The 23,682-nt window shown below is 33.3% G+C and overlaps 1 protein-coding gene across 2 annotated transcripts in view; it reads left to right on the forward strand.

Annotated features, from left to right (window-relative positions):
* Positions 1–17,152, forward strand: part of LOC145249601 (DNA topoisomerase 3-beta-1-like) — an 83,221-nt gene extending 66,069 nt beyond the window's left edge. For both annotated transcript variants that reach the window (XM_080111310.1, XM_080111309.1), the window contains exons 11-17: positions 3,892–4,074; positions 4,607–4,816; positions 5,259–5,476; positions 9,339–9,519; positions 12,185–12,384; positions 14,328–14,433; positions 16,802–17,152. In XM_080111310.1, the coding sequence (XP_079967436.1) occupies positions 3,892–4,074; positions 4,607–4,816; positions 5,259–5,476; positions 9,339–9,519; positions 12,185–12,384; positions 14,328–14,433; positions 16,802–17,026 (1,323 nt within the window). In that variant the 3' untranslated portion in view covers positions 17,027–17,152. The remainder of the gene's footprint in view (positions 1–3,891; positions 4,075–4,606; positions 4,817–5,258; positions 5,477–9,338; positions 9,520–12,184; positions 12,385–14,327; positions 14,434–16,801) is intronic.
* Positions 17,153–23,682: the final 6,530 nt, after the last annotated feature.

Below are 23,682 nucleotides of genomic sequence, written 5' to 3' on the forward strand. Positions count from 1 at the left end.
AATCGTCCAGTAAATATTCTTTAAATCAATGAAAGAAACATCACTTTTTCCAATTAATTTAAAATAGTACTTTTTGTTGTTAAATAAGGGACACAATTTGATATGGAAAGAATTCATTTTAAAATGGTTAAAGTCAGAATTATTTACCTTAGCGACATCATATTAATCTTTGTTGATCCAATGATATTATTTTATTTTAATGTATGTGAAAGGTGATAACGTACATATAAATACGAAATATCTTAGTATGGGGGGGGGGGTTGCTTTAGACAGGGCATGAAGCCACTTGATGTAAAGAGGTTAAAAAATAAATAAAAAATAAAATAATACTTCAAGGTCAAAAACTAGATGGATGATTTCTGACCCAGAAAAGACCAGTTCTTCCCCTTTGTAAAAAAATATCACATCATCATTAGAAGAAAAAGAAACTTAGCAGCCTACAACCAGTTAAAAAGAACTCCTCTCTTTATAAATAACATTATGAGACAATTTTGCGTGTGTTTGTGCATTTTTCGTGTCAATGTGACTTTGATAATTTAAACATTGAATTACTTTGTTTTTATTTAGTATTATTAACATCATTAATCGTATAATTATTGAAATAAAAAATGATTAGCAGAAAAAAAAAATTGAAAATCTTATTAAAAATATCTTTTGTGTATGCATGTGGAAATCGTGCCAGACAAGGCATGAAGCTAATTGATGTAAGGACATTGAAAATATATATACCTCCACTTCAAAAGCCACCATCCTAAAAACTGTCTAAAATCAATACCCTACTCCCTAGCACGTAGAGTCTGCACCATAGTAACAGACAGACACCTCCGTTCAACTAGACTGAATGAACTACAAATAACACTGCGGAAAAGAGTATATCCACTACCACTAATACAGAAAGGTATTGAACTGGCTGAAAAAATTCCAATAGGCCAACTAAGAACCCCAAAAGAACACAACAAAGAACAACTTTTAGCATACGTCTCTACACACAACGCAAACAACCCAGAACTATTTACACAGATAACAAAAAACCTTATCCTCCTCAATCAGAACGATAAACTAAACAACATACTTAAAACAACAAAAATAATAAAAAGCAAACGCCAACCCAAAAACTTAAAACACATCCTAACTTCCTCAAAACTCGTCCCACATACTACAAAAGGAGTTACAAAATGCAACAAACCACAATGTGGAGTATGTGACATAATAATAGAAGGTAACACATACACATTCAAAAACCCAACACAAACATTCAAAATAAAAAAAGATCTAAATTGCACCTCCAGAAATGTAGTATATGCACTAAGATGCACAACATGCAACAAATCCTACATAGGCGCCACCAAAAATTTCAGCAATAGAGTGGCCTTACATAAGAGCAACATCAAAATTGCAGATAACAGACACCTCTATGTTTCAAAACACGTACACACATGCAGTGGAAACCGCTTCAAAATAATGTCAATCTTCCAAACAGACAATTATTTTTATTTACTTACACAGGAAAAAAACTTCATCACCAGATTCACTCCTAAACTGAACAGAGCCTAATATCATCACACAAAAACATGAAATGCAAGGTACACTCGCATGCACACATATACACACCCACACATAAATCAGAACTGACACATTAAAACACACACACGTGCGCGCATACAACCACACAGACATAACACCCTTATCTCTAATACAATACACTGAACAATACCAACCCTACTTAACCTCGAAACCAACAACACTAGGAAACACCTAGAACCATAGTATAATATCTGTTCCAACACCTCGGTCCCTCCTCAGTCAGTGGAGGAGAACCCCATGACTGAAACAACTATCATCCCTTCTATCATCCCCCTCCCATACCAATACCCCCTCCAATCCCCCCCCTCTGAGGAACAAAATCTCCCCCACACTAGGAATCGATCCTGAGTCTGGCCATACCCATATGGGGAGACAAATAAATAGAAATATTAAAAAATCCCCTATACATATTTTAAATACACCCCTCTTTCTAAACAAACATAATATAAGGAATACCCGAAAAGACTAAAACGAAAAAATACTAAAATCCAAGAATCCAAAAAATAAATATCAAAATAGAATGAAAGCACCCCTACCCTTATTTCAGAAGAGCTGGTCCCCCCCCCCACCCTCCTCACACATACACATTAGTAATGACCTCGGATCACAGTCACCTTCCTAAGGAAGAAAATAACCTCATAATACTATAAAACAGTATACACATCCTTAAACCAATAAAAGCAAACATGCACACACACGCGCGCACACACATACACACATACACACACTACCCTACCCTAAAGGAAAAGAAAAAAACATTAGCAGAAAGAGAGAGTGACTACAGCCAGGTCAGCAGCCTGGACAAGCCCAATAAATAAGTAATAAAAAATGAACATGCCAATGAATAATAAACACTTACAAGCCTCCATCCCTTGGAAACACTTCAAATGAACTACGAAAATTACCATTTTTACATCTCAAACACATTTGAAAATAATTTCTGACGAGGACGCTTCACAGAACGTCCGAAACGCGTTAAAAACGATTTCAATGATTTAAAAACATTATTACAATGATCCAAACATAATTCTCAATGAAAAACCAAGACACGGAATAATAAAATAATGTTAAAAAATACACATTGTTGATGACTACTCCCTTATTTAAATATATATATATATATATATATATATATATATATATATATATATATATATTATTTCAAGGTCAAAAACTTTGCTCACAGAATGTGAGGACTAAAGGACAAAATAAGGGAAGCAAGAGTTACGAGGCTGCTGAAAGTAAACTTTCTAAAATTACTAGCAGTTTAGCCCGGCTTTGCTCGGGCCCTATGTATTATTCATAACTTGCCCTATGTGTTAATACACTTTATGTAAGATTTCAAATGTTTAGACCAAACATTTGTCTGAGTAATTTTGTAGAGACTGCAGAGGTAATTTTTTTTTAACTTTGACCCCAATTTTGACCCCTTAACATTTATCTTTTAGTCTCAAATCAAAATACCAAGTTTTACTCATGTCCCAGTTACCTACATCTAAAATTTCAAGTCTTTAAACCCAAAATTGGCGAAGGAATTTGGTAGAATCTACAAAAGTCAACTCTTTCAACTTTGACTTTTTTGCAGCCAAATTTTCGCCTCACTTCTTGTCGCATGTTTGAATACCTATTATGTATAAATTTCAAATGTTTAGACCCAAAATTGTCTGAGTAGTTTGATAGACACTGCAGCAAAGGTCAAATCTCTCGAACTTTGACCCCTTGGCAGCTGAAATTTTCAACCCAAACCAACTTGCCTTTTGTCTGAATACCCTTTGTGTAAAATTTCAAATGTTTAAACCAGAAATTGACCGAGTAATTTGGTAGAGACCACAGAGGTCAAATATTTTTTAACTTTGACACCAATTTTGACCCCTTAACATTTATTTTTTGGGCTCAAATCAAATTAAAAAGTTGGATCCATGTCCAAGTAACCTTTAAAATATCAAGTGTTTAGACCCAAAATTGATGGAATTTGGTAGAGTTTTCAATGGTCAAATCATTGAACTTTGACCCCTTGACAGCCAAATTTATCGCCGAAAACCAGTTAGAAAGATTTTCCCAAATCTCAATAACCCTTGTGCCAAATCTCTAGTGTCTAGACCAAAAATTGACAGAATTATTTGGTAGGGAAATGTACACACATTCACACACACACGCATTTTCACTTTTATAGATGTTTTGTATTAGGGTTTTTTTGTTTTTTTTTGTTTCTTTAGCTTTTTTATATGGGTGAAAGGTGATAACGTACATACAAGCGTGAAATGCGTTAGCTTTTTATGATTATACACATTCTGTTTTATCTTTCAGTTGTCTCCTGATTGCCGTTATATGCAAACCACAGTTTATTTTGATATTGGCAAAGAGAAATTCTCGTGCACTGGCAAAATTCTCATAGATCCTGGTTTCACTTCTGTCATGACGTGGCAAGCAATTAGTGATGATGAAGACATTCCACCTTTTAGCAAAGGACAATCATGTAACATTACTGAGGTAAGTATGACGATAGAATTAACACTCTTCTTTTCATCTTTATTCATTGCAAGCGTTTTTTGGGGGAGGGGGGATTACAAAGTTTGCATTTAATTATTTAAAATAAGTAAATGTAGATTATCTCATTTTTCAGTTATTGTCCAGAATTCAATCTAATTTAAAAAAAAACAAACATACAGAAATATTTTTATATTATACATAACTTGATCAAGGAGATTTTTTTTATTTTTACTACAAAAATCAACTTTTATTATAAGAATAGGTCTTGCTCCAACATTTTTAATAAAGGGGAACAACTCAATTTACCATTAATCACTAAAAATCATTTAAAAAATTTATATATATAAAAAAAAAGACTATTTGATCAATTTATGTCATTTTTTGGAATATGACATTTTTGTTTCTTGACAGGTACGTAAAGATTTATTTATATTTTTGTTTTTATTTAACGGGAGATTTATAAGTTTCTCTTATGTTTAATGAAATAAATTCTCAAGTTATTTAATGTTGTATTGGTATGTTTTAATTGAAGGTTCGTCTTGGAGAGCGTCAAACAGGACCACCTGACTATTTGACTGAAAGCGAGCTCATCACATTAATGGAGAAACATGGCATTGGTACTGATGCCAGTATACCAGTCCATATCAACAACATTTGTGAAAGAAATTATGTCACTATTATTTCTGGACGGAAACTCAAACCAACAACTCTGGGAATCGTTCTTGTCCATGGTTACAAAAAAGTAAGATGGCTGCAAATTTTTTCACTTTTTACTTTTTTTTTTTTTTCTTATTTCCATTTTCTTTTTTCATTTTTTTTCTATTTTTTTTGTTTCATTTTTTTGTTCACATTTCCATCTTTTTCCACTTAATTTCCCCTCTTTTCTCTCTTCCCTATTTTGCCACTTTTTTATTTTACTTTTTTAAAAGAAATTTTTACTCACTTTTATCTCCTTTTTTTCTATAATAAATAGAATGAATAGAACATGACATAGAAATAAAAAAATTTTTGCTAAAATCATAAAGATATCTGCAAATTTTATTTCAATTTCCTTTTCTTACTTTTTTTCCTCTTTAGTTTTTCCACTTGCTTTTACTTTTTTTCCCCCAAACTGTTGACCTGCAACAAAGAAATAAAATCCCTGAATCAAATATATTTTGAAAATATTGCTCTGATTATTGCAGATTGATGCAGACCTTGTTCTTCCAACGATCCGGTCCGCCATGGAACAACAATTGAACTTGATTGCAATCGGCAAGGCAAATTACCACGCGGTGCTCGAACATGCACTTGAGATTTTTGTTCTCAAATTCAAATATTTTGTGAATAATATCAGTGGCATGGATGAACTCTTTGAAGTTTCCTTCTCGCCCTTGGCCTCATCAGGCAAACCAATGTCTCGGTAAGTGGTTAAGCCTTACCTCCACTTTTTTTTTTCTTTTTTTTTTTTCGTAGAATCCACATTATAGGTTAAATCTCGTATCCGTTTTACATTGCATCTCCCATTACGGTCCTCAACACCTACCTCCCACTTCTACATATATTTCTTAACTTTGTCCATGCATTTTGAACTTTTTTTTTCTACCACTCTATGCATAGGTATAAATACTTTGTTTGATTCTTGCCCAGAATTCCCTTTATATTAAAACAACAAAAATAAAGAAAAATTTCTGATGTACATAGTCATGACGAAACAAAAATATCATATTCCAAAAATGACGTAAATTGATCAAGGTCTATTTTTTAGATAAGAAAATCAAATTTTATCAGTAACCAAAGAGTTGCTGTCTTATCCACCATTTTGAAAGCAATTTAAAAAAAAAAACCAAGGGAGAATTCATATTTACTAGTTTATGTTGTCACGTCTACAAATGATTTTCTTTATAAAAATAAAACTACTTGGTCAATTAACGTAATTTTTGAAATATGATATTTTCGTTTTGTCATGGTTAAGTACATCATACAGATTTCTCTTTTATGTTTTATATGGGGGAATTCTGAATAATAATCTTTTTGTTTTTCCTGAAACATAATTTTTTTATCCTAAAGAAACTCATTAAAATTTCTCTTTGACAAAATTTCAATACCCTACAAATGTTTGTGTTGATATTTATTGTTGCAATATTTTGGACCTTTTAATGGGGTATGATCCCACACAGTCGGACGATTCTATTTATAAACGATGCTGCTAAGAACTGACGAATCAAATTAATTCACGTTCTGCTACCAACCAATCAGAAACCAGAATTGCTTCATAAATATTAAACCTTTTCTGGAGCAATTTCACATGTTCTTTTCCCGGCTTTCGACACGGTAAGAATATTTTGTTCTGTGGAACTGTCTACTACAAACAAGTCACCTCCCAGGACTTGTGTGTAACAGCGAACCATCTGAAACTGTTCTGAAACTCAAAATGGCTTACACTTCTAGATTTATGTTGATATTTTTTCTGTAAAGATGTTTTTTATTTTATTTTTGTGTTTAACCTTTTACATCTTGTTGGATTTTATGTTAAAATTTGGAAATCTATATGTTTCTAAAATTATATTAAATTTAATATTAAAAGTCACCTGAAAAATAAGTTCCTTTTAGCTAGTTTTATCAAACATTAATACTTTCCGCCTGAGTGACATAAGCATATCTGTGGATCTGGACAACAACTGTCAAGGAAGATTTGTTTGAGCTCTCAAATAGTCAGCATTAACAGGATTACCTCATAAAGGGTGTGACCCTTCACCACATATAAACAGTCTTTCACTATAGAGAGGTTAACTATAGCTGCACAAAATTACTTTGGAACTCATCACGGATTGTTGTATTTGGAGTACAATAATTTGTGATGCATCAATACATCACAGTGAACACCATTGCAATAAAATCTATATAAGTTCCTCAGGGTTTAAAACTAATGCAAAAGCATTTTCTTTTTTAGTTATTTTAATACTTATGCAGAATAAAGGCCTGTGCTTTTGTTGGAATTTTCCAGGCAGTGTCGCGAAAGTAATGCAATACGTGACTTACACAAGCAACAGTGCTTCTGTCTATCCTATCGGGTGACGGAAGGAAAGAGAAAAGAAAAACTTTTTGTCTATAGACGGCCTATTAATATAAATATGGTATTAATTTGCATATGAGAATAATGACTGCTGTGAAAAAGAATGAAGGAGAAAGCACAGGACAGTCTTTTTTGGACAGCTGTTCTGGTGATATAATAAAGTTATATATAACTTTTATTCGTCTCTCTCTCTCTCTCTCTCTCTCTCTCTCTCTCTCTCTCTATATATATATATATATATATATATATATATATATATTATAACTATTTCTTTTAATCACTAAATTAATATACAAAGATATAATTTTATGCATAAATTTTCAGTATTTACTTCAACAGTGCTCGATAAATACATAGAGCTAGGTAGTAAGTTATGAAAGCAATTAAGCTTATGCATAAGCGTGACAAATTCTCATGAGAATGAAACACAGAATATTCTGTGTAGCTTAATTACCATATATATTTCCATAATTTACAATATATATATATATATGTGTGTATATATATATATATATATATATATATATATATATATATATGATAAACCTATGATGACAAATGTTGTCATAAATGATGTTGGCTGCTATAATTTCATTGGTTCAGCATTTCAGCACTTTTCAGTTCCTGGAAAATTCCCACATAAGCACGGTCGTTATTTTGCATAAGTATCAAATTCTCTAGTTTCAGTTTACTTGTTTTTTCTCACAATGAGGTTTTACACGTTGGACAAAGACAGGCCATTTTATAGTAGCAATAATTTTTAATCCAGACTATTTCCACTCCAAGGTAAGGACCATCAGAAAAGAGTACCTGAGTAAGTGAATGACAATATAAAAGACTGCGTGTTTCAGCATCTTACACAGATCAGTATTGCTAATTTAGTAGATTTCTCATTCGATCTGGAGATTGTGTATGGAATCCAATTCGTAAACCTTGGATCTAGTGATTAATGTCTTTTCTGTGTAAAATCTGGAAATTTTATTTGCTTTATTTTGATAGCACAGTTTTATACTGCATAGTTTTTTTTTTTATCGTACACCCTGAAAAAAGGAGGATCACTGGATAAGACAAAAATAATAAAAAATTGTTCTAATCAAGAAAGATGTTTTCGAACAAGTCCCATCACTAGGTGGCCTAATGATCGTCTTCACACACTGTGCATTGTGTCCCATGGTGCAGCACTTCGTTTCTCGATCCAATTATCTCTTGTTCTCCTGTGTAGTCTCCGGGTTTCTTGTATCATCTCAGAGTTTCTTGCTAGTCCGGTCAGCTTGCTGCAGATGGAGAGCCCTCACCACAAACAAACAGAACTCTGGTTTATAAACAAGCAGTGAACAATGTCTGATCAGATCAAGTAAAAATCACAAATCCCATTAACACAATCTAGTTAACATCATCACATCAGGCCCTTAAGGGCCTCCAGGCCAAGGAACACTTAGTTGGCCCGAACATTCAGTTTGCTCAGTCTCTCAGAATCCTTTTTCTGAATCCAATGCCATTCCCTTTCCTCTCCCTCAAGGAGGAGAAGTTTTTTAAAAACACCCTTTCTCTCTGGGCCTCTCTTTGTCTCAATCATTCAACACCTCTCCCTCTCCTTCCTAGGAGGGGGGTGGTTGCTCACAGTGATATCTGTGACAGTTTCTGGCTTTCCTTGCTCAACACTGTGAGGGGTCTGTCAGTAATGCTTTTCCAGATCAAAACATTTTCTCCAATATCTGAAGAAGATAATTTTAATTCTGTCTTCATTTCTAAGATGATATTCCATCTGGCTTGTGCGTAACAAACTGAGAATGACAACATTGCAGTCGGTCCTATATCTCTATATCTATATCGATATCCTATGTCTCTATCTCTATATCCTATATTTCTAGCTAGATTTTTACATTTCTCTGCACTCGCCACCCTATCTCATCTGGTCAAACACCCCTTCACTGCAGTATGCACCTCGATGCATGCATTCATGATACTCTATCATGTCACACTCTGACCGAGAACAAAACAGATACTACTCTTTCATCCAAGTTAATTTAAAATGATTTTATATTTTACAATTTATTTGGGATTTGAAAATTCAGTTTATTAATTTTTTTTAATGGCAACATGAATGTTGCTGCTGCTGTTGAGCAACACTAAAAGTTGGTTCAATAATTATTTGGTCGTTCTGTGATAAAATAGATTACTACAGTAAAATTTTTGTTTCTCTTTTTAGTTGTGGAAAATGTCGCCGTTACATGAAACTAATTCAAGCAAAACCAAGCCGTTTGCATTGTTCAAACTGTGACGAGACGTATTCATTACCGCAGAATGGTGGTATCAAGCTTTATCAAGAACTAAAATGTCCGTTAGACGATTATGAATTAGTTTTGTGGACAACAGGCACCAAAGGAAAGGTAATTCTTGTTTTTTTCATCTTTTTTAAAATCTTTTGAATACCACTTTTTTTTTCTTTTACTAGAGGGTCACTGTTTATCAAGAAGACAGAGGTCACTTGAGAATAAAAGTTAATGACTGCCGCATAAACTGTGAAACAACACCTATATGATCAGTAGAGCTAGGACAACAGCATATTCTTTTCATTATTTTGACTCTCGAGTGTGTATTTGTTGATATTTGTTGAATGATGTGGTTCTCGGTTGATTAACTGTCGGATATATACTCAAGAGTCAAAACAATGATAAGAATATTCTATTATCATAGCCCTAATGATCAGTAATGGCAGAACTTGGGGAGGATTTTATTATTTAAGAACTTATCTACATTAGATTTGAAACGACCATGTTATAGTCAGCTAAGAAGCAGCCCACGATATTGTGTTCCACAGACGGACAGTTATAGGAAAGAAACTTTGCTCAGAGAATTTTTGTTTAGTTTTTAGCACTGATAAAGAGATAAGGAGATTATTAATAGTTGTTGTAGCTAGACAAGTGTTGCGAATGTGTTGCAGGGGTAGAGAACCATAGATTGAAGCCCAGTCAAGCATCTACCATGAAAGTAACGATAGAGCAAAGATAGACTTTCAATGTCTCTTTTGTGAGAAAGAAGTAGGGAAGAGAAAAAGCTTTTGCCCACTAGATTTCAAAGATGGTTTTGTATCCTGTCAAGGCAGGAAAGAGTGCTCTAAGCAGCTTCACCCAAAATGTAGCAAAAGTACTTCATCTCGGATGTATTTGGCTCTTGTACAGATAGAAAAATTGCATCAGGACTGAGATACTTTCTTGAGCAGTAGAATGATCCAACCATTCTTCCAGTGACTTTGGCAATGCATCTGATGTAAGTCTTCCATATTGAACAATTAAATTAGTAATCTCTCTGTTAATGAAATATAAAGATGATTTCATTCATGTGCATGTGCATATTTCTCGTATCACACAACATTGGTACTTACACATTGAATTATTTTTATTTAATATTGAATCTTTCAATGAAAAATGCTATACTGTAGTATATGACAATTTTTTCAATATTATTTAAAAAAGACTAGAGGGACCAATATCTTGTCATATGGAAACCAAAACTTATGAAGAATTCTTGATAAAATTATTTATAAAAAAAAATAGATAACTTAAGTGACATTAGCTATAATCAAAACCGAAACCAAAATTTATGAAGAATTCTTAGTAAAATTATTTATGGCAAGAAATAGAATTACATAACAATCAAACGACCCGGATGTAAGTGTGACACAAAAAAAAATACACATGCTGTCGTATTAATATATAGATAATAATTTTTAAGAAATAAATGTTTAAAAAGTGTAACGAAAATGAAACTAAGAAAACTCCTGGTCAACTACAGCTATTTTTCAATAAAAAGCAAAACTTGCCTATGTCTAATCTGATTGGATTACAAGAGATAATAAATAATTGCTGTTTCAGTTAAGAATCTCTTACCAATATTTTGTTGTAGAAATATTGTAAACAGCTGTTGTCAGAGAATAGATTTGGTAATAGTAATTCATCGTGTGGTGTGTAGAGTTGATCTGCCTCTCCTTTTTTTTCTCTTCTTTGTGAAATAGTGACTAATAATTGAAGCAATTAAAAACACCAACATTATTTTGCTCTTGGTTTCCAATGTCTTTTGTGGGTTTATTTTTCTTTTACTAATATATTAGTATTTTATATAACTAGCAGGGAAACTCGATGTTGCCCGGGATTGAATGATCTAATTTTATGAATAACAGAAGAAAGACTGTTTTGACCACCATTTTGAAAAAAAGATCTCGAGTAACTAGGAAGATAACTCAACAATAATTCCAACTTGAGATTTATAAAATATAAAAGCGAAAATGTATGTATGTGTGTTCGCTTTTTCTGTGTGTCTACAAAAGGCTTCTTTCAGAGAAGCGGTCGCTCGCTTCACAACTTTTTAAAACTTTTTATATCACATGTAAATCGTAATATCTCACAGTTAACAACGAAGCTCGCCTGTCTATTTAATTTGCTCGATTTCGGGAAGATATTCAATATTTGTCGCTCGCCGCATGTGGGTTAGTCTTTTTCCTATAACATCTTGGGGGGGGGGGGGGGGGGGAGCGTTCAGCAGTAAATGAAATCCCGCAGTCAAACTTGACCTCATTAACTCATTAAAACGAGCACCTGCTAAATCCAAGTAATTAAATAAATTCAAACATGTTTCCGTAGGCATGTCGCGGTGGGGCAATGGTTAATGCCGCACGTTTTTGTTTTTTTCACACACTTTAATTTATAACTTTGCCTCAACGGTTCGGGTTCGATCCTCATACTTACTTTTTTTTTTTTTTTTAACCCCCCCCCCATCCCACCTCCAAACACCCGGGCAATGCTGGCTACCCCTGGTTAGTGTCTATGAATTCCCATCAATCGCTTAAAAATGATTTTTCTTAAAAATAAAATTGTTTGTTCAGTTTGTGATTTTTGGAATATGATACTTCATGACAGGTACATACAGATTTTTAATGTAGGAGGAATTCTGAACAAGAACCACCTTTTCTTTTCATAATTAAACTTTTGTCTGTTTTGCATGTGATTTTGAAAGTTGTTAAAATTGAAAATTCACACTTGTTTGTTTTTCTTCCAGAGTTACCCGTTGTGTCCTTATTGTTATAACAATCCTCCTTTCAAAGACATGCGTAAAGGAATGGGTTGCAATGAATGCACACATCCAACTTGCCAGCACGCTTTCTCCCAGAATGGAGTGTCTGAATGCCTTGAATGTAGCCTCGGTATTTTGGTTCTCGATCAATCCTCAGCCCCTAAATGGCGCATGGCCTGTAACAAGTAAGTGTCTTATGTGAAATTACATTTTCATTCACAAATTCAACCAGAAATGTTCTTTTTTGTTTTGTCTCTTGCTTCACTAACGGAAACCATTCATCCAGTTTTTCAAGTCTCGAAAAGTATTTTTATTTATCAACGTGATATTATGGAATGACATTTCATACCAACAACCATTGATCATCGGGTGAGATTAACTAGGAATTTAGGAATGACAAGAAAAGACACTAAAAAGGATCGGCTCGTTGGATGAGAAGGTGGACCTTGGGTTTAATTATGGCAGCCTTATAACTCTACTTTCCTTATTTTGCTTTTCTGTCTCTGATTAATGTTTCTGACAAAGTGGGGAGAATTGCTGTTTTCAGAGTTGAGATCTATCCATATATTTATCATTGGCTAGTTTTTGATCTTAAAGTGTTTTTTTTTTATTAGCTACTTACATCAAGTAGTTTCATACCTTGTCTGGAGCAATTTCAATTTTATATAAAAAAAAAAAAACAGACAGTTAGCTTTTAATAGCTGGGGAGGGTGGGGATCAAGACGAGATAGAAAATTTATAAAGCTGTTGAAGGAAAAAAACAAACATTTCTGGCAAAAAGTAATTATATTTTGGATCTGCTGGCAGTTAAGGGAGAACAAAAATGAACGATCATAGTGATGGCGGTAGAACATTCACTGAAAGATTTAGCTCGAATGTAAAAACATTAGTGACAAGACTTTAATGACTTTGTTTTTCATTTTTTGTTCTTCTCCAGAATTCCCTTATATTATAAATAAAAATACAGAAAAATCTGTATGATGTATGTCCTCATGACAAGTTGAAAATATCATATTCCAAAAATCCTGTAAACTGATCAGTAGTTTTATTTTTATAAAAAAAATCATTTTTTTAAGTGGTTAATGGCAATTTGTAAGCAATACAACATAAATCTAGTATGAATTACGATGCCTCCATCCTGTCTCGGATGTACTTGTGAGACAAGGGTTGCGCAATCCTAATCACACCTCTCCTGAATCTGCACTATTTGAGTCCAGTGGCAAGGAGAAGTTCAAGACAACTGCAAACAATACCAAGATAAATGGAGAGCATATACAACACCTGTACGGCACAATCACGTTGACACACCAGTTCTCGGTGTATGTACCTTCTGGGAAGGTTGGGCATGGGGCCAGCACCCCCACCCTGTAAAAAAAAGAACTCCTCGCTACAAAAACATCTACAAAAACTTGTAGATGGCATATGCTCCTCCAGGGGCTCAAGGGCTATGGATATACAGCACCTAAAAGTCCCAAATGGTTGCCCGTTTAGTATTGACCTGGTTCAAAGTTGCTTAACTTCAGCAATCCAGGGGAACTGGTGTGTCAATGTGATTATACACATAAGTATATAGTATGAATTATTGTTAGATTATTTCCATTGTTTTTGTTTTTATTTTTCACAATGACAAATGAGGCAGTCACTTTTCAGATACTCATAAAATGTTACTTTTCTTATTTAAAAAACTTTTTGATTAATTTGCTTGATTTTTTGAATATGATGTTTTCATTTCATCATTGGTATATATATATATATACTTGTTTATTGTTATATAAACATGCTATATATATATATATATATATATATATATATATATATCCTACAGATTTTTTGTTTTTGTTGTTTTGTTTTGTTTTTTTAATGAAGAGAGAATTCTGGAGAAGAACTACATTTCTTTAACCTGTATTACTTGAGAGTGGGAGGAGTCAACTTTCTGTTATTAGATTATTTTCTGGTAAAAATTATTGAAAGTGAAATTTAAGATTTTGTTAAAAATTTATTAAACATAGTTTCTATATCACAACGTAACATTTTTTGAATTTCAAATGATAAATGTCTTAAATGTTTATGGAATTCAACAAAAATCTCTAGTTAATAATTTATTTATTTATTTATTTTTTTTTTGCAGATGTAACCTTGTGATTAATCTCCTTGAAGGAGCTTACAAAGTCACATTAAAAGATGTTGATTGCGATGAATGTGGAGCTTCTATAATTCATGTTGATTATGGCAAGGTATGTGTGCAGATGATTTCTTTTGGACAGCAATACTTTTTTTCATTATATTGGATTTCTAATTTTTTTATTTGTTTTCTCAAAAAGCTTATCTGGCACTACCTCTTTATTTTTCTCATCTATGCATTTTTTTTAAATTATAAAAGAAAAATTTAAGAGATAATTACTTGTCCAATTTTAGCTTGTGCATTCATTTTAACTATCAACTCATATTTAATTAAAATAATCAAGTTTGCAAACACATTTCTCAAATTTAAACAAGCAAAAAAATTTCAAATCTGAAATTATTTGCTTGTTTTAATATGGACAATTTATGGTTTTGTCTAGAATTCATATAAAAAAAAATAATGTATGATGTATGAATCCATACAAGTAAAGACTTCCAGGCAACATCAGATAAAGTACAGATATTTTTAAATAAACATAACCGAGACAAATTGTAAAAAAAAAAAATGTATAGGGTTCATTTTTTTTTTTTTTTTTAAATGTTTGCAAAATTTTTCTTTCAACGAGTAACAGTTAAGATCAAAGAGCAAACTTTGTCAAATATGCAAATTTATATGACGACGATTATCAGCAGCAAATATAAAATTGCTGTGAAAACTTAATTCAGTTTCACTTTGATTTGATTTTAAAAAATCTAAGAAGACAATTTAATAGCTTATAAAAACCTGTCTATTATACTCTTGTGATTCGGCATTCACTGGGAAAATTGAAGAAACTAAGAATTGCAACCCCTACAATTAAATTTATCAGAAAAGACCAGTCAGTCTCATTTTACCCAAAATGTTACGAGAGTTGCAAGTTGGACACAGACAAATGCAAGCTGTGGCTCGGAGCAGATGAGGGAGTGAATTGATAAACTGATGAACACTACCTCAACAGTAGACGTAGATGTGGAGCGTGTAGAGGGTCGATGGTGTCACACACACACCCAGTCCAATGGAATGTGTGTGAGTTAGTTTTTAGTGTTTTTATTTTTTATACTTGTGAATCCTTGTGCACCCCCTTGGTGGATGCTAGTGTGAGAGACAATGACACGGCAGGAAAAAAGACAAAGTAAGACCAAAGAGATAGTGTAGGGGTTAGCTGTTGTCAAGCTGGATAACACATGGGTCTCGCATCACTATAAATATGATAAATTAGTCTAACTTTATAAATAGATTTCTAAATTATTTTAAGCTTGTTTTATTAGGTTGATTAGAAAGTACTTGCGGAAATTTTGATTTCAAGATGGGAAAAAAGTAAATTCACACAATTTTCTTATTTCAATTCAAGCTAGGCCAAACAGCAGTTGAAAGAGCGATATCAATGAAGCGCTTGACCCAGGAACCACTACTGAATGCACAGCACAATGGTGGTTTAAGAAATTTTGTGGTGGTGAAAGTTTTAAAGTTGATGAGCATAGTGGTTGGCCATCGGATGTTGACAACACAGTTGTGCATGGATTGTCGAAGAGAATTGTTTGAGAACTTGCTTCTGCATTAGACATAACGCATACAACAATTTCTAACCACTTGAGAAAGATTGGAAAGACAAAAAAAAAATGATAAATAGATGCCTCACGAATTGAACGACAACAAAAAGAAATGTTATGAAAAGTCATTTTCCCTTTTATGCAAAAAGAACAGCCCATTTCTCGACCGGGTTATGACTTGCAATGAAAAGTGGGTTCTTTACAACAACCAGCAACACTCAGCTCAGTGGTTAGACGCCGACGAAGTTCCACGGCACTTCCTAAAGCCAGAGTTGTACCATAAAAAGGTCATGCTGACTGTTTGGTGGTCTGCGACTGGTCTCATTCGTTATTTTTTTTTTTTTTTAAGGCCGGTGAAACCATAATAGCAGGGAAGTACTGTGAACAAATTAATGAAATGCATTAGAAATACCTAAAATTAGTCAACAGAAAAGGCTCAATTCTCTTCCACGACAATGCCCAACCGCACATTGCTAAACCAACCCTGCAAAAGTTCAACGAATTGGGCTTTGAAACTCTGCTTCATCCGCCATACTCTCCAAACTTCTCACCTACTGACTATCACTTTTTCAAGCATCTCAACAACTTTCTATGTGAGAAATGCTTCAAAAACCTAAGTAATATCAAAAACACTTTCAGCGACTTCATCGCCACTCGAACACAAGATGTTTACATTACTGGCGTAAATACATAAATACACTTGTTTTGCATGAACAATGGTGTGTTGATTCTCATGTTGCTTATTTTGATCAATAAATGTTTGAGCTGAGATATGTTCATCTGAATTAAAAAAATTAAAAACTTTCTTGTCAACCTGATAAGTTAAAATCAGTTTAAAATGAAATCCATACAAATATTGGTGAATGTCAATATTTTTTTTTTTTTTTCTAGAACAAATCTCCTCTTCCTGATGGTGCTACGGATTGTACCGGATGTGTGTTCTGCGATGCCACTTTCAAACCATTAGTGGAAATGCATCATGCCATGGCTCCCAAGATGCGACGTTCTGCTCGTGGTGGGACAGGACGAGGAAGGGGTGGACGAGGACGTGGTCGGAGTCGAGGCAAGAATAAACCTAAAGACAAAATGGCACAACTAGCAGCTTATTTTGTCTAACCATTTTGAACATTTTGTTATTTTTAGTAGCTTTTTTTTTTTTCTTTTTTTTTATTTTAAATTTATTTCTAAATTAAACAAATTTTCTATTAAAATTATACAAAAATAAATATCTTTTCTTTTTGATTTTTTTTTTTGTTTTTGTTTTTTTCTTTCTCCAGGATTCCAAGGTAAAAACACCTTTGCGGCAGAAAAAGTGGAAAATAGTGCGTGTGTAGATTGGTGATCAGCGCATTTCAGGTGAAAACATCATTGCATACTTATGTCGAAATTAGTATAAATTCCAAAAATTATGAGAAATGATCCAATAGAAAAATAATTCCTAGGAAAAATAGAATTTATTGCATGATTTAATGTGAAAAAGTTGTGCAAATAATTCAAGACTTCTCTCTCTTGACTTTAATTGAGGTCCATCATTTTTAAGCACAGTTTTGAAACTTCTACTAATTTCAACATGACACATAAGTACGTAATGTTTTCACTTGAAATGCATTCGTTTAAAAGATGACCAATGTACACAAGTACCATATAGTTTCTTAATGACAAATTTTTTCAGCTTTCTCTTCTAACTGCAAGGATGACAAAAGTAATACTCCACACCCTATTGAAAGTAAGCATCATCTTTCATTCAATTTGCCAAGTATTAAAGGAGCTGCAACAACAAGAGTCAACAACTCTAGAAGTTTTTCCTGCTACTGGAGTAAAAATACATTTTTGTCACTTGATCTAAAAAGGCTACTATTTGGGAACATGTCTACAGGGCACTATGTGGGGGAGTTGAGCAGCGAGATATCTATTCACATTAAATTTAAATTTCTGCAATTTACAAGTATTTTAGTGGTGAATGCTCTGATGAACTGCAATCACTTGTGCCTCTACGACGTGAGCACCCTCGACAAACCCGACAGGCTGCAAAATCCCACCCCCACACTGTAGAGATCCCTAGATGTAAAAGATCTTTCTACTCCAATAGTTTCTTCCCCAGAACCGCTAGACTTTGGACTCCAGGTCCCTGCTTCCCCAACAGTACTGACGTGCAGAAGTTCAAGTGTAACGTGAACCGACACCTTGCTGGCCAAATCCCTACATAGTACCCCAGTAGTTGTTGCCCCTGATAGTAGCCCCCCACACCAAAGTGGCAATTTGCCTTGTTTGGGGTGAAAATGTAATAAAAAAAGAGAAGCAGAAAACTAAGGGAATTCCAAAGTCTAGCAATCCGAGGGAAGAAGGCTTCCTGGCATCTAGGGACCTCAACAGTGAAGGAATGGGATTTTGCTGCTTGGCTGATTAGTTGGGAGTATGTATGTTGAGGTGAACAGAAATGCTATAAGTTCATCAGTTGAGTAAAGTACTTGCAAAACAGACACAGGAACGAAACGTTGCTCTGATCTCTCAAAATTCTTGATATGAAAGGATTGCACTCTATTTTAGAGGATTTATTGTATTTGCCTTCCTCAATTTTTCCCCCATCCTCTTAGATCCTTCGCAATCATTTTTTGTTGCACTAACTTATACTAAATTGGTATATGTGGTTTGGAGCACAAACATTTTTTGTTTTCATTTTTGAAAGAATTTTAAGGGGAGACAATTGAAAAAGTTTATAACTTAATGATTATTTTGATTTATTATGAAAGTTAAATTTTGTAATAAAAAGAACAAAAAAAAAACGTTCTTTTTAAAAAGTCAAACATTTTCATTCATTTTAGAATTTTTGATTCTTAGAGAGAATATTAATTAAAAAGTTTTTTTAAAGAAAAGTCATTCATTTTAAAAATGGTTTATTTTTGGTTTTAAGTCACATAAATACGCAAAATGCTCATTGTAATTTATTTTAAAATTCTAATTATTTGATAAAAATTTAAAAACAAAAAAATTTGCCCTCCAAACCAAGAATACACAAGTGTTTTAAATTTCTATTAGTAATAAAAAAAAATTTTAATTAGGAAAATTATAAAGAAAAACACAAATCAATTTTTAAAAATGCATTTTATTTTATTTTTTTTTTTATATACGGCCATCTTGTTTTTATGAAATACTCAGTGCAAAATACAATGGGATAACAAGACAGTAATCAGCTCCACTAATTTTGGAGCAATTTCTGTTTGTAAAATTTAACATAAAAATAAAAATGTTAAATTTTCTGACATGTATAATAACAACCAGATATTCTGTGTTTAAATCTTAGTTTTCTTTGGCCATTCCGTCATTCAAAAAATAATCAGAATGTCTTTCATCATTACGTTACTTATTCATTCGGGAAGCCTCGGCAGCCACACCTAACGTGATTTTTTACTGCAACCGCTGTGGCCAAATCTGCTTGTCCCGTATCGGGCTCGTCAGCCACAAGCGTGCCTGCAGTCGATGTGGAAAACCCCCTTCATAGAATCTTCGTTTGCGAAGTACTGTCAAGAGAGACTTATTCATACCAGTAATCTTTAATGATTTAGAATTTTATTCAGCATGCATCTTTTCCCAACAGAATAAAAGGTTCTTGTCCAGAATTCCCCTTGTATTATAAAACAAAAAGAAAAATCTGTATGATGTACATAACCATCATGGAACAAAAATCTCATTCTAAAAATCATGTAAATTGATCATTTGTTTTTTTTTTTTTGTTTTTTACTAAGAAAATTAACTTTTATGAGGAAACAAGGACATAGTATCTTGCTCTGCTATCTTGAATAAACAAAGGGAGATAACTCAAAACTTTCAAGATTATAAAATTTTGTTTTCAGCCATGTAATGTCTACAATGGCAACATTAATCACTTAAAATTGTAAAAAAAAAAAAAAAACTTTCTATATTAAAAAAAACTACTCTGTCAATTTACATAATTTTTGGAATATGATCTTTTCATTCCGTAACAGGTACATACATCAAAGACTTTTCCACCGTTACAATCATGAATGTTCAACAGTCTTTTTCCTTTTTTTTTTTTTTTTTCGTACTATTCCATTACATATTCCAAAATGTGCACCTCTGCATTGCAATCGCAACTCTATGCAATATGCAAAGCTATCAAAAACTGCCACAATTTTGCCAGTCATGGTCATCTTCGGTTCAGAAATAGTCTGGAGATTATATTTCTGAATTTTTGAGATGAGGATAAATTATTTATATTATTTGGATTATTCTGACTACTATTCTCATCTTGAGTGTTATTCTCACAACATCTTGGTTGATGTAACCTCCGACCTTCGCAAGGTGTATCTTATCAGAATTGGGAATCTGCATGGAATTTCAAATGAAAACCTTTATTTAATCCATGAGGGTAACATGCTCTCATTTTGTCAGCCATGACTCAGTAGGAGTGATTCGCAATTGTATTCTTAGTATTGCCCACAATGAGGATTGAATTTTCAACCTTCAGAGGAGTGTTATTTACAACTGAATTTTTCCAGGTACTTTATCCGTTACATCACGGGTCCGAATACAATTTTTCCAGGTACTTTATCCGTTACATCACGGGTCCGAATACAATTGTGAATTACTTAGTACTTCTCTGTGGTCATAACTGATGGAATGAGAAAGAGCATGCTACCTCCGGTGATTTAATAAACAGTTCTGTTTGGAATTTTCTGCGGATTCCTGAGTTTGGCAGAAAAATTCCCAAGTTTGACAAGATATACCTGAAGAATAGAGGTTACATCGACTGAAACGTAGAAATAACACTCAAGTAGTCCGAAGAATTCAAATATGATAGTCTGGAGGATTGTTTTGATAGAGATTCTTTTTGAAATAACTTTACAGATAAAAAAGGAGGGGGCTAAGGTTCAGTGAGTGTGAAACTCATTCAAGATTATACTGATGAGACAATCACTAAAGTGTCCCTTCATATGATTTAATGGCAATAAAACAAAAACTGCAATTGGAACAAGTTGACAAATAATTCCATGGGTGGCATTTTTTTTTTTTTTTTTTTTTGCCTTTAAAAATTTGGAACTCAATTTCAAATTGCATGTTGCCATTTGTCTTTGAAAGGAATCGGATTATTCAAATTATTGTTCTCATCTTGGATGTTGTTCTCACAAAATTTCAGCTCTAACCTTTAGGTGCGTCTTGTTGAATTTGAGAAATTGTAATGTCAAACTGTGCTGCAACAGATAACATTCTAAACAATAATCAGTTCGACACTTTTCTGGAATTTGATTGTTCGATCCTTAATCAAAGGCAATACTAAATAAAGAATTACTTAAGACTTCTACCCGGTCATGGCTGACAGAATGAGAACAAGCGATCCTTCGTAGATTAAATAAAGGGTTCTGTTCGAAATTTCACACAGATTTCTGAGTTCAACAAGACACACCTAAAATATGACTCTTGGTATATCGGTTGAAATGTGAGAATAACAACGAAGATGAGAGTGATACTCCAAATGAAACTAATTCTGAATCGTTATCTTAAAAAAACTCAGACATTTAAATGACATTCTGAATGTCATTGTTTTTTAAATAATAAACATGGATTTTCAAAGTGAGATAGAAAAAGAAATCAATTATTCTGAGAACAGGGCAACTTGAAAGTAGGTATTATCTTCATGATGTTTAATTATTCGTATTATTTGGATTCTTCAGAATACTGTTCTTACCTTTAGTGTTATTTTCATAACGTTTCAATTGATGTAACCTTCAATTTTCTTCAGGTGTGCCTTGTCCAGCTTGGGAGCCTTTCTGTCAAACTCTGGATTTGAAATCTGCACAGAATTTCAAACAAACCTTTATTTTATCTCATTCTGTCAGCCATGGGTCCAAGTCTAAATAATTCGCAATTGTTTTGAGTGACGCCCCATACTGAGAATTGAACCTTCAACCTCAAAAGAGTGTAATTGGCTTGATTAAATAATGGATACCATTTGAAATTCTGTGCAAATTCCCGAGTTCAACAGAAAGATTCCCACGATAGACCTGAAGCAGATCATCGACTGAAACGTAAAAAAAAGGTGTTTTATGTTGTTTCTATTTTGGAAGTCATGATGTAATCAGCTAAACAGATTCCTTTCGTATAAAGCAACAGAACTGGGGATTCACTGAATCTACACATGATCCATTGCATGTGACTTCTTTTCACTTCCTTTGATTCACTCAAAAAACATATACAGGACATGTAAGGTATTTGAGGGCATTAGTATTTTCCACTCTATAATAAAGATCGTGTATTTACTTGTATACTAATTCAAGAACTCTCATTCATTCTTTCAATGTGGCCATACCATCGGAATTTCCTCTTCTACAAGCATTCCTCATATTTGAGCTTCCTCTGAGGTCATCAGATCTAAGCCTGTCTTTAGGATCTACATTACATTTGACTAATGTCAAAATATGATCAACAATCACTTGATCGTAACACGTAGGTGATTCATACCTCGCATAAAAGCCTTTATAGAAGCTGAATGAACCTCTAATATATCTGTATATACATAAAACTCACTATGTTTGTGTGAATATCTGTCTATCCCCATTTTTTCAAGGTGCATCTCCTCCAAGACCCAAACTCACAGAGTGGCATGATGTGGCTTAAATGATTGCATTTTTTGTGAATCATTATTTTATATATATACATTATTTTATATATATACATTATTTTATATATATACAAAAGCCAGTAAAAAAAATTACTAAAGGGGTCAAAATTGAAAAAATTTTAACCTATTTGTTTTTTGTCTGACAATAGCTCAAACAATAATGACTAAGGTTGGAGTACTAAATGTTTTGGTTTCGATTCTACCTGATGGTATGCAAATGATATACTTTTTTTTTTTTTACTTTAATCATTAGAAAGTTGGCTCTATCATAATAAAGACGAAATCTGCATAAACTATAATGATTTTATGACTGGGCAATGCCAGGCGGCCTGCTAGTAAAATAATAAAACAATATATATATATATATATTTATATATATATATATATGCATATATATATACTAGCATGGGTGCCCGGGTGTTTGGAGATATGTGTGGTGAAAAAAAAAAAAAGTGGTAGTAGGAAGGCAGGCTCGAACCCGTACCGCGAAGGAAGAAAAAAATGTGACGTCTTTGCTGTTACGACTACCGCCAAACCGGAAGTGACATAGGTTTAAATAAAGGCTAGACAATCAAAAAGAGGGGATTACTTTCGAAAATATCGGTGAAAAAAAGCAACCCCTCCCTGTAGAAAAGTGCCCAGTTGAGGGTGAAGAAATTAATGTTTTTAGCCAATTTTTTGGTATTTGTCGTCTGAAGGGTCGAGCTTCAAAACGATACTGATCTTGTGAAAATCCGTCGCCTCTGTCGAAAGTTTTAGCCAGACATGCAAACATACATACATAGACTTATATATTTGTAGCTCAAATTTTCGACCCAAACCAATTAAAAAGCTTGCCCTATCTCTGAATACCCTTTATGTAAAATTTCAAATGTTTAGACCAGAAATTGTCTTTAGTAATTTGGTAGAGACCGCAGAGGTACCAAATTTTTTTTAACTTTGACCCCTTAACATTTATTGTTTTGGGCTCAAATCAAGTTATTATGTTAGATCCATGTCCAAGGAACTTACATCTAAAATTTCAAGTGTTTAGACCCAAAATTGTCGGAGGAGTTTGGTAGAGTTCTCAAGGTTTGACCTCTTAACAAATTTCTGGCTGAAAACCGATTACAAAGATTTTCCCAAATCTCACTAC

Source organism: Euprymna scolopes, chromosome 28, assembly GCF_053919585.1.
Source record: "Euprymna scolopes isolate OS-2025 chromosome 28, ASM5391958v1, whole genome shotgun sequence".
NCBI classification, from domain to species: domain Eukaryota; kingdom Metazoa; phylum Mollusca; class Cephalopoda; order Sepiida; family Sepiolidae; genus Euprymna; species Euprymna scolopes.